The sequence below is a fragment of the Somniosus microcephalus genome, unplaced genomic scaffold (assembly GCF_052327205.1).
Source record: "Somniosus microcephalus isolate GS21.2 unplaced genomic scaffold, FLI_Smic_1.0 unresolved_chr7, whole genome shotgun sequence".
In the NCBI taxonomy this organism is placed as follows: Eukaryota; Metazoa; Chordata; class Chondrichthyes; order Squaliformes; family Somniosidae; genus Somniosus; species Somniosus microcephalus.
The window spans coordinates 31,511,241-31,529,332 of NW_028225185.1; the positions used below are offsets into that span (position 1 = coordinate 31,511,241).

The window sequence follows — 18,092 nt, forward strand, 5'->3', positions numbered from 1 at the left end:
ATAAACTGTAGGAAACACGAGTTAGGCCTCAGCTGGAGTACTGCATGCAGTTCTGGTCTCCACATTACAGGAAAGATGTGATTGCACTAGAGAGGGTACAGAGGAGATTTACAAGGATGTTGCCGGGAGTGGAGAATCTTAGCTATGAGGAAAGACTGGATAGGCTGGGTCTGTTTTCCTTGGAACAGAGGAGGCTGAGGGGAGACCTTATTGAGGTGTATAAAATTATGAGGGGCTTAGATAAAGTGGATAGAAAGGAGCTATTTCCCTTAGCAGAGGGGTCAAAAACCAGGGGGCACAGATTTAAAGTAATTGGTGGAAGGTTTAGAGGGGATTTGAGGGGAAATTTCTTCACCCAGAGGGTTGTGGGGGGTCTGGGACTCACTGCCTGAAAGGGTGGTAGAGGCAGGAACCCTAACCTCATTTAAAAAGTACTTGGATGTGCACTTGGGATGCTGTAACCTGCAGGGCTACGGACCGAGAGCTGGGAAGTGGGATTAGGCCGGAGAGCTCTTTGTTGGCCGGCGCGGACACGATGGGCCGAAATGGCCTCCTTCCATGCTGTAACTTTCTATGACATCACGTACCTCAGATTCCCTCCCACAGTCGCCCGATTTCCGGGGTGGCGAGCACTCAAACGTTCAGACCTCGCGCAGCACGGAGCGGACTGGGAGTTCCCGCGGAAGACCGCACCGGGTGACAAGGCCCCGGAAGCGGGCGGGCTAAAACGTGGGCGCGCACGCAAGTTCCGCCCAACCTGTGTCCAAAGGTAACGAGGTTTCCTGGAAACCACAACCCCCCAGGAAACACGGGAATAAACCTTTGTGTTACTGTTCCTGCAGCATCAATGACCAGACCACGGGACAGCGCCAGAGTCACTTTCGAATGCAGGGTCGACGCCGCGAGTACCAGCCCGACCGGAGACAGAAAATACCAACCTCCGCCCGCCCACTGCCCAAAGAGCACATTCTAGCCGGCTTCACCCCGCAGGTAGTTCAGTACCCGGGGTTGTGTTGGTCTCCTGACCCTACCCCACCCCACCCAGCGCTCCGACACCTCACCAGACGCTGAAAGGGAGCTTGGCAACTGTTGAGAGTCAACTGTGGCTCAGTGGGTAGCACCCTCGCCTCGGGGTCAGAAAGCACAACAATCTAGGCTGACCGAGGGAGCGCCGCCCTGTCGGAGGGGCGGCGTCGAGGGAGCGCCGCCCTGTCGGAGGGGACGTTTTTCAGATGAGACGTTAAACCGAGGCCCCCGTCTGCCCTCTCAGGTGGGCGTAAAAGATCCCACGGCCACTATTGGAAGAAGAGCAGAGGGGGGGGGGGGGGGGGGGGAGTTCTCCCCGGTGTCCTGGGGCCAATATTTATCCCTCAATCAGCATCACAAACAGATGATCTGGTCATTTATCACATTGCTGTTTGTGGGAGCTTGCTGTGCGCAAATTGGCCAAATTTCCCACATTACAACAGTGACCATACTTCAATAAAAGTCCTTCATTGGCTGTGAAGCGCCTTGGGACGTCCCGAGGTGGTGAAAGGCGCTGGAGAAATGGGAGTCTCTTTTTTTTGTTTGTTCTGATGCTCCACACGGTACTGGGCCAGGACTGCCTCGGACGAGCAGCACCAGGCGCTGGCTCTTTGTACCATCTCCCTGGCTCCGCCATTTAAATGAGATCATGGCTGATCATCCAAATTCAGTACCCTGTCCCTGCCTTCTCCCCACATCCCTTGATCCCTTTAGCCTTAAGAAATATATCCAACTCCTTCTTGAATATATTTAATGAATTGGCCTCAACTGCCTTGTGTGGTAGAGAATTCCACAGGTTCACCACTCTCTGGGTGAAGAAATTCCTCCTCATCTCAGTCCTAAATGGCTTACCCCTTATCCTTAGACTGTGACCCCTGGTTCTGGACTCCCCCGCCATCGGGAACATCCTTCCTGCATCTAGTCCTGTTAGAATTTTATAAGTTTCAATGAGATCCCCTCTCATTCTTCCAAACTCCAGCGAGTATAAGCCCAATCGCTCCTCATACGTCATTCCTGCCATCAGCCTGGTGAATCTTCGCTGCACTCCCTCCACGGCAAGAACATCCTTCCTCAGATAAGGATAGCACCATTTGATCACATTTACACCATGGAAGGGGTTCGACTTACCTGGGAGGACAGGTCCACCCACTGTGCGACGCCCTGGTCATGGACGGTCACGGTCTTCACGCCTCCCAGTATCACGTTCTTGGCGATCTCCAGGCCCAGGCCGCGCATGCCCGAAATCAGAATATTGGCATTCTGCATGCGCTTCATGGCCTCGTAGCCGAGGACATACCTGCAAGCCAAGGACAACCGTGAGGGAAGGGGTGGAGTTTGAGGGTCTTTCTGTTATCGCAATCTAGCATCAGCCGTTTCTGCTCGGGTCCCAAAATTGCGTCGCCTCTGGCTTCCTTCCAAAACCCAGCACCACACAATTTAGGAAGGGCGTCAAGGGCCTTGGTGAGGGTGCAGAGGAGATTGACCAGAATGGTACCAGGGATGAGGGACTTCAGTGACGTGGAGAAGCTGGGGTTGTTCTCCGTAGAGCAGAGAAGGTTAAGGGGAGATTGACCAGAATGGTACCAGGGATGAGGGACTTCAGTGACGTGGAGAGACTGGAGAAGCTGGGATTGTTCTCCTTAGAGCAGAGAAGGTTAAGGGGAGATTGACCAGAATGGTACCAGGGATGAGGGACTTCAGTGACGTGGAGAGACTGGAGAAGCTGGGGTTGTTCTCCTTAGAGCAGAGAAGGTTAAGGGGAGATTGACCAGAATGGTACCAGGGATGAGGGACTTCAGTGACGTGGAGAAGCTGGGGTTGTTCTCCGTAGAGCAGAGAAGGTTAAGGGGAGATTGACCAGAATGGTACCAGGGATGAGGGACTTCAGTGACGTGGAGAGACTGGAGAAGCTGGGGTTGTTCTCCTTAGAGCAGAGAAGGTTGAGAGGAGATTTGATAGAGGTGTTCAAAATCATGAAGGGTTTAGATGGAGTAGATCGAGAAACTGATCCCAATAGCTGAAGGGTCGAGAACCAGAGGACACAGATTTAAGGCGATTGACAAACGACCCAGAGGGGAGATGAGGAGAATATTTTTACGCAGCGAGTGGTCAGGATTTGGAATGCGCTGCTTGGTAAGACGGTGGAGGCAGATTCAACAGGAGCCTTCGAAAGGGAATTGGAGAAATCCTGGAAGGAGAAACAATTGCAGGGATTTGGGGAAAGAGCGGGCGAGGGGGACTGATTGGATTGCTCTCCGAAAGACCGGGCGCAGACTCGATGGGCCGAACGGCCGCCTCCTGCGCTGTGCTGTTGTATCAATACCATGAATAACTTTCAAAAGGGGGAATTGGAGAAATACTTGACGGGGAAAAATGTGCCGGGCTGTGGGGAAAGAGCAGGGGGGGAGTGGGACTAATTGGAGAGCTCGTTCAAAGAGCTGGCATAGGTACGATGGGCCGAGTGGCCTCCTCCTGGGCTGTGCGATTCGATGAAATGACTTGGCCCCTGCAATGTGGGAAAAGTGGTGTACGAAGGAAGGAGATGCGGCCAGAGAGAGAGAGAGAGAGTGTGAGTGCGTGCGCGAGGGGAACGAACGGCTGGATAAAGAGGTGGCTGTTGAAAAGCCTCAAAGCCCAGTGGCAGGGAACAGCTCCTGCCCGAGCCACGAATAACAGCGTGCGCTTGGCAATGCTCGAGAGGCGCTGGGAGGATATTAACTGGTCTTAAGGAGCATCTGACGCAGGCACAGACTATTTTCACAACTACAGTTCCCTCGGGATTAGGCACAGACCAGAACGGCACCCCCCCCCCCCCCCCATCTCCACGGGGTAAGGCTCCGCACAGATGCCAGTCACTCTCTGGTACATCACCAGCCCTGCCCTCACACAACTTACACACACACCACAACACACAACACAACACACAACACAACACAACACACCAACTCTCTCTCTCCAGCAAGAGGCACAGGACTGGGTCAGGCAAGAGGAAAGGCGAGTATTGCTCCCACCCTCTCCCACAAGCTTCCGTGCCCACTGCAGATCCCAGCCACAACTAATCCAATCCAATTCAATTCAATTTTATTTGTCATATATGCAGCAGACGTGTGTACTGCACAATGAAATGTTGATTTTTACGAGTCCTCCCAGACCATCCAGCACAAGGAAAAGGCGCAACATCGCATTGTGTGGTGCAGTTAAATAAACAAACGACTGAACTAGTAGAACAGCCCATCGGTCTCGCATTCACACTAATAGCAGTGCAAAGAGAGAAGTCACACTTACAGCTGTCTGGAGTACAGACCCTCGTCAATCTCTGCATCATTTCCATTCTTGGCCATACCCTGAAATTAAACAGTACATGTGTTAGCACCAACAACAACGTGCCTCGCGACATGCATTAGATAGAGTAAATCTCCCTCTACACTGTCCCCATCAAACACTCCCAGGGCAGGTACAGCACGGGTTAGATACAGAGTAAAGCTCCCTCTACACTGTCCCCATCAAACACTCCCAGGGCAGGTACAGCACGGGTTAGATACAGAGTAAAGCTCCCTCTACACTGTCCCCATCAAACACTCCCAGGGCAGGTACAGCACGGGTTAGATACAGAGTAAAGCTCCCTCTACACTGTCCCATCAAACACTCCCAGGGCAGGTACAGCACGGGTTAGATACAGAGTAAAGCTCCCTCTACACTGTCCCATCAAACACTCCCAGGGCAGGTACAGCACGGGTTAGATACAGAGTAAAGCTCCCTCTACACTGTCCCCATCAAGCACTCCCAGGGCAGGTACAGCACGGGTTAGATACAGAGTAAAGCTCCCTCTACACTGTCCCATCAAACACTCCCAGGGCAGGTACAGCACGGGTTAGATACAGAGTAAAGCTCCCTCTACACTGTCCCCATCAAACACTCCCAGGGCAGGTACAGCACGGGTTAGATACAGAGTAAAGCTCCCTCTACACTGTCCCATCAAACACTCCCAGGGCAGGTACAGCACGGGTTAGATACAGAGTAAAGCTCCCTCTACACTGTCCCATCAAACACTCCCAGGGCAGGTACAGCACGGGTTAGATACAGAGTAAAGCTCCCTCTACACTGTCCCCATCAAGCACTCCCAGGGCAGGTAGAGCACGGGTTAGATACAGAGTAAAGCTCCCTCTACACTGTCCCATCAAACACTCCCAGGGCAGGTACAGCACGGGTTAGATACAGAGTAAAGCTCCCTCTACACTGTCCCCATCAAACACTCCCAGGGCAGGTACAGCACGGGGTTAGATACAGAGTAAAGCTCCCTCTACACTGTCCCCATCAAACACTCCCAGGGCAGGTACAGCACGGGTTAGATACAGAGTAAAGCTCCCTCTACACTGTCCCCATCAAACACTCCCAGGGCAGGTACAGCACGGGTTAGATACAGAGTAAAGCTCCCTCAACACTGTCCCCATCAAACACACCCAGGGCAGGTACAGCACGGGTTAGATACAGAGTACAGCTCCCTCTACACTGTCCCATCAAACACTCCCAGGGCAGATGCAGCACGGGTTAGATACAGAGTAAAGCTCCCTCTACACTGTCCCATCAAACACTCCCAGGGCAGGTACAGCATGGGGTTAGATACAGAGTAAAGCTCCCTCTACACTGTCCCCATCAAACACTCCCAGGGCAGGTACAGCACGGGTTAGATACAGAGTAAAGCTCCCTCTACACTGTCCCCATCAAACACTCCCAGGGCAGGTACAGCACGGGTTAGATACAGAGTAAAGCTCCCTCTACACTGTCCCATCAAACACTCCCAGGGCAGGTACAGCACGGGTTAGATACAGAGTAAAGCTCCCTCTACACTGTCCCCATCAAACACTCCCAGGGCAGGTACAGCACGGGTTAGATACAGAGTAAAGCTCCCTCTACACTGTCCCATCAAACACTCCCAGGGCAGGTACAGCACGGGTTAGATACAGAGTAAAGCTCCCTCTACACTGTCCCCATCAAACACTCCCAGGGCAGGTACAGCACGGGTTAGGTACAGAGTAAAGCTCCCTCTACACTGTCCCATCAAACACTCCCAGGGCAGGTACAGCACGGGTTAGGTACAGAGTAAAGCTCCCTCTACACTGTCCCATCAAACACTCCCAGGGCAGGTACAGCACGGGGTTAGTTACAGAGTAAAGCTCCCACTACACTGTCCCATCAAACACTCCCAGGGCAGGTACAGCACGGGTTAGATACAGAGTAAAGCTCCCTCTACACTGTCCCCATCAAACACTCCCAGGGCAGGTACAGCACGGGTTAGATACAGAGTAAAGCTCCCTCTACACTGTCCCATCAAACACTCCCAGGGCAGGTACAGCACGGGTTAGATACAGAGTAAAGCTTCCTCTACACTGTCCCATCAAACACTCCCAGGGCAGGTACAGCACGGGTTAGATACAGAGTAAAGCTCCCTCTACACTGTCCCCATCAAACACTCCCAGGGCAGGTACAGCACGGGTTAGGTACAGAGTAAAGCTCCCTCTACACTGTCCCTGATTCAATACAGAACCATTGGTATAACAGCGTCCAGGGTGCACAATCCCATGATATAAAGTGGAACGCCAGCAATACGCAAATGAGTGAGACACCGCCTGCAAAACTTGGCATTAGATGGGCCTCCCTACCAGGAGAGGACGCGGGGCTGGAGTTCGAAACTGCCGAGCCTCGGTACTGGCCGCAAACGTGCCGAAACACGAGAAACCAGCCTGGGTTCCTCTCCGCCTACTGTGTCCTAAGGGGCACGATTCTGCCTCCTGCATTTACCCGCTCGGCGCGCTCGTCGGAGCGACACCAACCCAGAGGAAGCCAAGCCCCCCTTCCCTGCACGGAGGGAGGCTCATGACCCCCCCCACAGATCACCGCCGAGGGTACGGGGGGGGGATACCCGTGCATTTGCTCAGCTGCGCGACAGAGGGGAGGCCAGGGAAGCGAGATTTCCCGGCCGAGGATGTAGGGAAGAACAGGAGACTACCTCGACAGCGCTGGCTTTGAGCTCGAAGTGGGAGTAATATATAATTTAGTGCAAGTAACTGCTGATGACTCATGATCCAATTTAAGGCACTGGCGTCAAACACAGGCAAAGAATCAACAGCCGCCCAGCTCCTGAGTTCAGACTCGAGAAACGCCGTGCTTTCCTCCCCTCTCCACCTGGAAGCGCTGACTCACAGCCGGGGCTACCGGTGCCGCAGCCAAGCAAGCACGAGCTTTAGATCAAGAGCCGGGGGGGGGGGCTGTTCGACCAAGGGGGGGGGGGGGGGGGAGAAATCGCCCAGTGTCCCTGCACCAGAATGCCAACAAGGATCAGTGGGCCAACAACAGGAAGGCTGAATTCAACTATAGCATCCCTGGTGCGCATGACCCACTGTGCACAGTTTTGGGGCTCCTTACCCAAGGACGGATACACTTGCCTTGGAGGCGGTGCAACTAGATTGATCCCTGGGATGAGGGGGCTGTTCTATGAGGAGAGATCGAGTAGATTCCCTCTGGAGTTTCGGAGAACGAGAGGTGATCTGATTGAAATGTATAAAATTATTACAGGGCTCGACAGGGGAGATGCCGAGAGGCTGTTTCCCCCCTGGCTGGAGAGTCTCGAACCAGGGGGCACAGTCTCAGGATAAGGGGTCGGCCATTTCGGACTGAGATGAGGAGGAATTTCTTCACTCAGAGGGCGGTGGAGGCTCAGTCGTTGAGTATATTCAAGGCCGAGATCGATAGATTTTTCAACTCTAGAGGGAATTAAGGGGATCTGGCAGAGTCGAGGTCGAAAGTCGGCCATGATCTTATTGAATGGCCGAGCAGGCTCGAGGGGTCCGTACGGCTGACTCCTGCTTATGTAATAGCCCGCCCCCAGCCAACGGGGGCTCTTGATCATCAGTTACCCTGTTACAAAGGTCGGTGCACCCGCACACCCCAGCCTCCTCCTCCCACATCTGGTGGCAGACCCGTCTCCTCGCCCTCCCCTCCTCCCGGTGTCCCGAATCTCTCTAACCGCGGTGCCTGCCCCCCCCAAATAAAATAAACCGAACGCGGCTTCGACCGAAAACCGCACCGCCACCCAAACCGGTGGGCGTCGCGGGGAAGCACTCACGTTAGCGGGAGTCGCGGGAGACGGAGTCCGTAGGGAGTTGACGGAGGAGCGGGAGTTGGAAGCTGTCTTCGGATCTGCGGCAGACACGGACACACGGCGCTTCTTGGAAAGCGGCGAGCTGGACATCTGCAGGGGGGAGGGGAAAAGAGAGAGAATGAGAATACAGCACTAACGGGAGGCAAAGGGCAGGCAAGAGCGACTGAGGCCAGAGCCCTGCGGCAAAAACAGGAAGGCAGATTATCTGAACGGCAATAGATTGGGAGAAGGGGAAGTGCAACGAGACCTGGGTGTCCTTGTGCACCAGTCGCTGAAGGTAAGCATGCAGGTGCAGCAGGCGGTTAAGAAGGCAAATGGTATGTTGGCCTTTGTAGCGAGAGGATTCGAGTACAGGAGCAAGGATGTCTTGCTGCAGTTGTACAGGGCCTTGGCGAGACCGCACCTTCAGTATTGTGTGCAGTTTTGGTCGCCTTATCTGAGGAAGGATGTTCTTGCCATGGAGGGAGTTCAGCCAAAATTCACCAGGCTGATACCTGGGATGGCAGGAATGACGTATGAGGAGAGATTGGGTCGATTGGGCTTATACTCGCTGGAGTTTAGAAGAATGAGAGGGGGTCTCATTGAAACTTATAAAATTCTAACAGGACTAGATGCAGGAAGGATGTTCCCGATGGCCGGGGAGTCCAGAACCAGGGGTCACAGTCTAAGGATAAGGGGTAAGCCATTTAGGACTGAGATGAGGAGGAATTTCTTCACCCAGAGAGTGGTGAACCTGTGGAATTCTCTACCACACAAGGCAGTGGAAGCCAATTCATTAAATATATTCAAGAAGGAGTTGGATATATTTCTTAAGGCTAAAGGGATCAAGGGATATGGGGAGAAGGCAGGGACAGGGTACTGAATTTGGATGATCAGCTATGATCTCATTGAATGGCGGAGCAGGCTCGAGGGGCCGAATGGCCGACTCCTGCTCCTATCTTCTATGTTTCTGTGTTTCCTTTAAGACGCCCCTTAAAACCTGCCTCTTTGACCAAGCTTTTGGCCACCTGTCCCCAATATCTCACGTGGCTCGGTGTCAAATCTTGTTTGATAATCGCTCCCGTGAAGCGCCTTGGGGTGTTTTACTACATTAAAGGCGCCGGATAAATACAAGTTGTTGTTCTATGTGGAGTGGTCGAAGCGAATAGCGGAGATGCATTTAAGGGGAAGCTGGATAAACACACGAGGGGGAAAGTAATAGAAGGAGATGGGGTGAGATGAAGAGGGGGCGGGAGGAGGCTGGTGTGGAGCAGAAACACCGGCACGGAGCAGAGGGGCCGAATGGCCTGTTTCTGTGCTGTGAATTCTCTAAATTTCCTGCACTAGTTTGGGGACTGGGGTAGGGGAGAATAAGTCAGGAGGGCCGGTCCACTCTGGTACTAAGCAACCCTAAATCAGGAGACACTCGGAACAGAATCTAAAATGCAGATTAACAGCAGCAGGGCAAATTATTCCTTGTCCACAGGGGCACTCGCTGGATTAACACCAGTATAAAAGGCCTTTACCATGGGGCTGTAAATAAAAAAAACTAGAAGGAAGCGGCAGCTAGCGACACTCCCTGCTAAATAATTAACTCGCGCCAGGATTGAAGCCAATACCGGCAAGCAAGGACTATAGTGCAGGGGTTAAGTGGCTGCAGTGTGGACCATCTACAAGATGCACTGCAGCGACTCGCCAAGGCTTCTTCGGCAGCACCTCCCAAACCCGCCACCTCTTCCACCTCGAAGGACATGAGGGCAGCAGGCGCACGGGAACACCGCCACCTCCAAGTTCCCCTCCAAGTCACACACACACCATCCCGACTTGGAAATATATCGGGCCGTTCCTTCATCGTCGCTGGGTCAAAATCCTGGAACTCCCTCCCTAACAGCGCTGTGGGAGTACCTTCACCACACGGGACTGCAGCGGTTCAAGAAGGCGGCTCACCACCACCTTCTCAAGGGCGATTAGGGATGGGCAATAAATGCTGGCCATGCCAGCGACGCCCACATCTCGAGAACTAATAAATGCATTTCCTAACGCACACTGGTTTAAAGTGATTTTTTTTTTTTAAATCAAAAAGCTTGGTGGGAATCTCGGTCACTTTCCCTATCGACCTGTAATTCTGCACAGCAAGACAGAGAACACAAAATGATGTGCTTTTCCCACTCTGGGCAAGAATGGGCCTGGTTCAGAGGCGCCTGAGCAACCTCCAGAACAGATAAGAGGGCACAAATCAGCACGGGTCACTTTTTTAAAAAAAGGTATCAAAGCCACTCATTCTAATCAGCTGCATATACATTTACAGGAGTGAGGAAGTCTTGCTACAATTGTACAGGGCCTTGGTTAGACCACACCTGGAGTACTGGGCACAGTTCTGGTCTCCTTATCTGAGGATGGTCACACTTGCCTTGGAGACGGTGCAACGAAGGTTCACCAGATTGATTCCTGGGATGGGGGGATTGTCCTATGAGGAGAGATCGAGTAGATTGGGCCGATACTCTCAAGTTTAGAAGAATAAGAGGTGATCTCATTGAAACATGGGTGACCTGGGTGTCCTTGTGCACCAGTCGCTGAAGGTAAGCATGCAGGTGCAGCAGGCGGTTAAGAAGGCAAATGGTATGTTGGCCTTCGTAGCGAGAGGGTTCGAGTACAGGAACAAGGATGTCTTGCTGCAGTTGTACAGGGGCCTTGGTGAGACCACACCTTGAGTATTGTGTGCAGTTTTGGTCGCCTTATCTGAGGAAGGATGTTCTTGCCATGGAGGGAGTGCAGTGAAGATTCACCAGACTGATACCTGGGATGGCAGGAATGACGTAGGAGGAGAGATTGGGTCGATTGGGCTTATACTCGCTGGAGTTTAGAAGAATGAGAGGGGGTCTCATTGAAACTTATAAAATTCTAACAGGACTGGACAGACTAGATGCAGGAAGGATGTTCCCGATGGCGGGGGAGTCCAGAACCAGGGGTCACAGTCTAAGGATAAGGGGTAAGCCATTTAGGACAGAGATGAGGAGGAATTTCTTCACCCAGAGAGTGGTGAACCTGTGGAATTCGCTACCACAGAAGGCAGTGGAGATCAATTCATTAAATATATTCAAGAAGGAGTTGGATATATTTCTTAAGGCTAAAGGGATCAAGGGATATGGGGAGAAAGCAGGGACAGGGTACTGAATTTGGATGATCAGCCGTGATCTCATTGAATGGCGGAGCAGGCTCGAGGGGCCGAATGGCCGACTCCTGCTCCTATCTTCTATTGAGGGGGGATTGACAGGGTCGATGCTGAGAGGCTGTTTCCCCCCTGGCTGGAGAGTCTTGAACCAGGGGTCACAGTCTCAGGATAAGGGGTCGGCCATTTCGGACTGAGATGAGGAGGAATTTCTTCACTCGGAGGGCGGTGAATCTTTGGAATTCTCTGCCCCAGAGGGCTGTGGAGGCTCAGTCGTTGAGTCTATTCAAGGCTGAGATCGAGAGATTTTTGGACTCTCGGGGAAATCGAGGGATATGGGAATCGGACGGGAGAGTGGAGTTGAGGTCGAAGATCAGCCAGGATCTTATCGAATGGCGGAGCAGGCTCGAGGGGCCTTGAGGCCGACTCCTGCTCCTAATTCTTATGTTCTTATGATTTGAGTCTACAATGAAATATCAAAAAATTAAGTTACACCTATCAGGAAAGATTGAACAGGCTGGGGCTCCTTTCTCTAGGAGAATGCTGAGGGGTGACCTGATAGAGGTCCTGAAGATTATGAAGGGGTTTCGATCGGGTCGACATAGAGATGTCTCCACTTGTGGGGGGAGACCAGAACTAGGGGCCGTCAATATAAGAGAGTCACTAATAAATCCAATGGGGAATTCAGGAGAAACTTCTTCACCCAGAGAGTGGTGAGAATGTGGAACTCGCTCCCACAGGGAGTGGTCGAGGTGAATAGCGTCGATGTATTTAAGGGGGAAGCTGGATAAACACACGAGGGAGAAAGGAATAGAAGGAGATGGTGATGGGGTGAGATGAAGAGGGGGCGGGAGGAGGCTCGTGTGGAGCAGAAACACCGGCACGGAGCAGAGGGGCCGAATGGCCGGTTTCTGGGCTGTACATTCTATGCAGAGGTGTCCTTAGAACCAAGAGCAACGTGGTTTAAATTCAACCGAATGGTCCAACTGCATTGTCGCTAAATAGCAACAACTTCTATTTATCCAGCGCAGTTAACGCAGTAAAACGTCCCGAGGCGCTGCACAGGAGTATTAGACGACAAAACATTTGACACCGAGCCACATAAGGAGATATTAGGGCAGGTGACCAAAAGCTTGGTCAAAGAGGTCGGTTTTAAGGAGCGTCTTAAAGGAGGAAAGAGAGGTAGCGAGGCGGAGAGGTTTAGGGAGGGAATTCCAGAGCTTAGGGCCAGGGCAGCTGAAGGCACGGCCGCCAAAGGTTGAGCGATTATAATCAGGGATGCTCAAGAGGGCAGAATTAGAGGAGCGCAGATATCTCGGGGGGGTTGTGGGGCTGGAGGAGGTTACAGAGATAGGGAGGGCGGGCGAGGAGGGCCACGGAGGGATTTGAAAACAAGGGTGAGAATTTCGAAATCGAGGCGCTCGCTTAACCGGGAGCGAGAGAGAAACCTTTTGGTTGGAAAGATATACAGCGCCTTGCACATCCACAAGTATTCCAATACACGGAGCAAAACAAGTCAGGGAGGAGATCACAACCAGAGATGCTGCCGGCCAAATGATGACATTACGCTAGTCCCCAAGGTGCCCTCTGTTTAGGCAAACGGTGCCGCTTGCTTATGTCACCTTCAGAGAACAGAATCAGAGGCGCTTACGGCACAGAAGCAGGCCATTCGGCCCATCGTGTCCGTGACGGCCGACAAAGAGCTCTCCAGCCTAATCCCACTGTCCAGCTCTCGGTCCGTAGCCCTGTGGGTTACGGCGCTTCGAGTGCGTATCCAAGTACTTTTTAAATGTGATGAGGGTTTCTGCCTCGACCACCCTTTCAGGCAGTGAGTTCCAGACCCCCACCACCCTCTGGGTGAACAAAGTTCCCCTCAACTCCCCTCTAATCCTTCTCCCAATGACTTTAAATCTCTGCCCCCCTGCTCAGGGAAATAGGTCCTTCCTATCCACTCTATCCAGGCCCCTCATCATTTTATACACCTCGATTAAATCTCCCCTCAGCCTCCTCTGTTCCAGAGAAAACAACCCCAGCCTCTCCGATCTTTCCTCATCGCTAAAATTCTCCAGTCCTGGCCATATCCAAGTCTTGCCGCATGAATATAAAAGAGTGTGTGTGTGTACATTTAGGAAAGGAAGTCACACAAAGCCACCCATTATCTAGCTCGAAGTAGAATGGCTGCAATTTTCTCCAAACGAGTCTTGAACACGGCTTTCATGTCGGGAGATGTGCCCAGCAGTGAAAGACCGCAAAGGAATCAATCCGCATCGCAAAGGTCGGTAACGCGATACTCAAACCAGGCGGGGCGGAGGCGCACTGCCGGTTTAGCAGCTGGTTTGGCTCGTCGGTGGGACATTTGGGGGGGGGGGGGGGGGGGAGACGTAGGTTTAAAAGGCACTGGGATTCGATTTGACCGTTTTAGGCAGATCAAATTGCAGCAGTACCCCTTACACTTGGGTCGAGAAAGGAGGGGGACTGGGGGTGTCACTTGAGGCTGTGCCTAGCCAACCTGCACCCACGTTAGAAACATAGAAGATAGGAGCAGGAGTAGGCCATTCGGCCCCTCGAGCCTGCTCCGCCATTCAATGAGATCATGGCTGATCATCCAAATTCAGTACCCTGTCCCTGCCTTCTCCCCATATCCCTTGATCCCTTTAGCCTTAAGAAATATATCCAACTCCTTCTTGAATATATTTAATGAATTGGCCTCAACTGCCTTGTGTGGTAGAGAATTCCACAGGTTCGCCACTCTCGGTGAAGAAATTCCTCATCTCTGTCCTAAATGGCTTACCCCTTATCCTTAGACTGTGACCCCTGGTTCTGGACTCCCCCGCCATCGGGAACATCCTTCCTGCATCTAGTCTGTCTAGTCCTGTTAGAATTTTATAAGTTTCAATGAGATCCCCTCTCATTCTTCTAAACTCCAGCGAGTAGAAGCCCAATCGACCCAATCTCTCCTCATACGTCATTCCTGCCATCCCAGGTATCAGCCTGGTGAATCTTCGCTGCACTCCCTCCATGGCAAGAACATCCTTCCTCAGATAAGGCGACCAAAACTGCGCACAATACTCAAGGTGTGGTCTCACCAAGGCCCCTGTACAACTGCAGCAAGACATCCTTGTTCCTGTACTCACACCCTCTCGCTACGAAGGCCAACATACCATTTGCCTTCTTAACCGCCTGCATGCTTACCTTCAGCGACTGGTGCACAAGGGCACCCAGGTCTCGTTGCACTTCCCCTTAAATCAGGATTAAACACGAGAAAGACACACACACACGGACACATCTCCCAGGAGAGAGCACGCACTCCCCATCCACCAGGTGCCTTGTTGGAAGCTTCATTCAAAAGACGAACTGGACTGCGAGCGAGCGCGTTGGAACCCTGAAAAAAAGGGTTTCTTCTGCCTCTTAATCTTTCTTCCACACGCATGTGTGTGGTTCGCCCCCCTCTCCCAAACTAACAAAAACTCATTTTAAAAAACAAAGTAAAATGGACTGAACTGCTTAAGCCCACTGCCCTGTTCCCTTTCGATCACTCTCAGAGCCTGCTCGATCTGCCAACTCATCCACCCTCAAAAAAGGCCCCGAACAGGTTCCCCTTAGAAACAAAAAAGAGGAAATTATACAAATGATCTGATTCACCTTCAACGCATAATATTAAAAACAAATTAGATTTAATGGCAATAACTGATTAATAATATATTTTATTAATAAAAGCATCTTGATTTACTGGTAATAAGTGATAAAAATCTAATTATTAATAGATAAGACTTGATTTAATTGATAAAATTCTAATTCTTGCCAACAATGCAGCTCTTTCTGGATGAAGGTTGCAGATATTTATATTAAAAGGTTATTTTGTTTATAATTTAATTGTAATAGATTTTAAAATCTAATTAATGGATGAAATTTGATTTATTAATGGTAATATTTGATAAAAATCTGATACATGAAACTATTTTTCTGGCGGACGGTTGCGGATATTAAAACTGAATGTTATTTTGTAGATTTTAATTGCAACAATTGATTAAAATCTGATTTTAATCGATTGATGCAGCTCGATTTAATGGTAACAATCAGTAAAAAAATCTAATTCTTGACAGATGGAACTCAAATTAATGGATAACAATGTAATTTTACCAGCAGAGGCAACTCTTTTTTGGGATGAAGGCTGCGGATATTTAAAGTAAAAAGACTATTTTGTATAATTCAATGGTTATAACTGATTTTTAAAAATCTCATTATTGACAAGACAAAACTCGATTTAATGGATAAATATCGCATTTGATGGGTGAAACTAGATTTAATTGTAATTGATCTAAAAAATCTAATTATTGACAATGAAACTCGATTTAATTGTAATAACTGATTTAAAAAATCTAATTATTGACAGATGAAACTCGAATTAATGGATAAATCTCTAATTTTGGGGGGGGATGAAACTGGATTTAATAATTTGATTTTTTTTTAATCTGAGAGAAGTATAATTTTTTTTAACCAGCAGAGGCGACTCTTTGCGGGATGAAGGCTATTTAAGGTTATTTTGTCTCATTCAAATTGATTTTAAAAATCGAAAATCTCATTCTGGACATGTTGGGGGCCTAGCAGGCGGGGGTGAAGCCTGCGGCTGGATTTCTGGCGAGGCCGGGAGAGGAGGGGGCGGGGACCCGGGGTGATTTTTTTTTTTCTCGGTGGGGTTATTTTTTTTTGGATGAAAGGAGAGGGTTTTTTTTGGAAGGGGTGAGGATTGCACAGCCGGTCCCGGGCACACTCACTCGGCAGCTGGTCCGGATCCGGCTCCGACCCCGGGGCCTCTTGTCGCTGCTTCCGAGTCTCAGGCGCCGCCGAGGCAAAATGGCAGCCCCCCCGGGCCGGAAGCGGAAGTGCAACCCCGTGACCCCGCCCCCTCACATTAAAAAGATAAATAATCACACACACACAAACACAAAACCATTTTTAAAATGTGCAATCACAAATACTATCACGCTCACCTCGCCTTTTCACTATTCTCCGCCGTTGATTTTAATTTTTAAAGAAACAAAATGGCTGCCCCTGCCTCCTTCCTGCACCAAGATGCAGGCGGTCACGTGGGGGGGGGACGGACGGCCCCCCTTAGGTCGTTAACAGAGAAATGTTCATCCTAATGTTACGAGCAGAGGGGAGAATGAAAATGTTTTCACACTCGCTTCTCTTATCCACTCATCGCCGCCGTTGATGTCATTTAAAAAAATATAAATTTAACCAAACAAAATGGCCGCCCTTTCCACCGCCCCCTCCCTTCACCAAGATGGCGGTCGTCGGGGGCACTCACGCCGTTAAACATAGAAATGTTATCCTCTTGTTACGAGGAAAGGGAATACAAATGTATTCACACTCGCCTCTCCTCTCCACTAATCGCCGCCGTTAGTATCATTTTATTTTAATTTTAATGAAACGAAATGTCCGCCTCCTCCCTGCACCAAGATGGTGGTCGCCGCCGTGCGCGGTAGCCTGGGCCTCAGGGCATTAATATAGAAATGTTATCCTCACGTTACGAGAAGCGAGGGAACGAAGATGTGCACACTCGCCTCTCCTGTTCACGAATCTCCGCCGTTCATTTGATTTAATATTTTTATTTTAGAGAAACAATACGGCCGCCCCCTCCCTTCACCAAGATGGCCACCGCTGAGGGACTCAGGTGGTTAAAAAAATGGAAATGTTATTCTCATGTTACTAGAAGTGTGGGAATAAAGGTTGTCACACTCGCCTCTCCTTCACTAATCGCCACCGTTAATTTAATTTTAATTTTAATGAAACAAAATGGTCGCTTCTTCCTTCACCAAGATGGCGGCCGACATTCCTTTCCCCGGCAACCGGACCCCAGGCCGTTGAAATAGCGTTTTATCCTCATGTTACTAGAAGCGTGGGAATAAAGGTTTTCATACTCACCTCTCCTTTACTAATTGCCACCGGTTTTAATGTTAAAAGAAATTCAATACGTAGCTACAAAATGGCTGCCACTCCTTCTACCTTAACCAAGATGGCGGCCGCCGACACCGCCCCACAGAGTTAAATAAATCAACCCCCCGCAACCAAAAATAAAACAAAGAGTGGCACTAAAACATCTCACTCTCACCTCTCCTTTACCAATCTCCGCCGTTCATATCATTTCATGTTATTTTAAGTGAATACGTGGAAACAAAATGGCCACCGCCCTCTCCCTTTACCAAGATGGCGGCCGCCATCAGGCCTCAGGCCTTTAGAAGAGCGTTTTATCCTCACCTGGCCTCGGTCATTCGAGGACTTTAAAAAAAACAACCCATTTCCTTTCCCCATTTTATTTCTTTTACCTTTGATGGCTCAATTTCAAAGCCCTTTCCTTCCTCGCGACTCATTATTTATTTTAATAACAAAAAAAACCTTTTACGCCGCCTCAAGAGGCTCAAGATGGCGGACCGGAAGTGCTAACTCATCCCTTCCGCCCGCTGACCGTTATAAAGACCTCAATTCAAAAAAAAAACCCAGAATTATTTTAAAACAAAAATAACAACGTGCCTTTTGGCGGTGTTAGATTCGATGTTCTCGCAAAAGCAGTTCGATTTCAGACGGTTAAAGTCCTAAAACTACAAAGTTAATAAAGCGAAAATCAAAATGGCGGCCCCCAGGGTGGCCCCCAAAAAAAACCCGTTCGGTGCAACGGCGGCGCTTTTTTTAGTCTTTTAATAGACGAGCAAAGGCTAATTTTTTTAAGGAAGGAGGCGCATTTGAATAAAAACCATC

The 18,092-nt window shown here is 50.4% G+C and overlaps 1 protein-coding gene and 1 non-coding gene across 4 annotated transcripts in view; both read right to left on the minus strand.

The window, feature by feature from the left end:
- LOC147086731 (ubiquitin-like modifier-activating enzyme 1) overlaps positions 1–17,886 on the minus strand; it is a 62,165-nt gene extending 44,279 nt beyond the window's left edge. The window contains exons 1-4 of one of the 3 annotated variants that reach the window (XM_085978906.1): positions 17,868–17,886; positions 8,150–8,275; positions 4,312–4,370; positions 2,155–2,323 (exon numbers count right to left, since the gene is read on the minus strand). In XM_085978906.1, coding sequence (XP_085835032.1) covers positions 2,155–2,323; positions 4,312–4,370; positions 8,150–8,275 — 354 coding nt within the window. In that variant the 5' untranslated portion in view covers positions 17,868–17,886. Of the gene's footprint in view, positions 1–2,154; positions 2,324–4,311; positions 4,371–8,149; positions 8,276–16,108; positions 16,216–17,662; positions 17,754–17,867 lie in introns of those variants that run through there. The other 2 variants (XM_085978904.1, XM_085978905.1) reach the window with 2 other exon arrangements.
- LOC147086733 (small nucleolar RNA SNORA71) lies at positions 761–893 on the minus strand. Its single transcript, XR_015075756.1, has one exon. It is a non-coding gene; the product is annotated as a small nucleolar RNA SNORA71 (small nucleolar RNA).
- Positions 17,887–18,092: the final 206 nt, after the last annotated feature.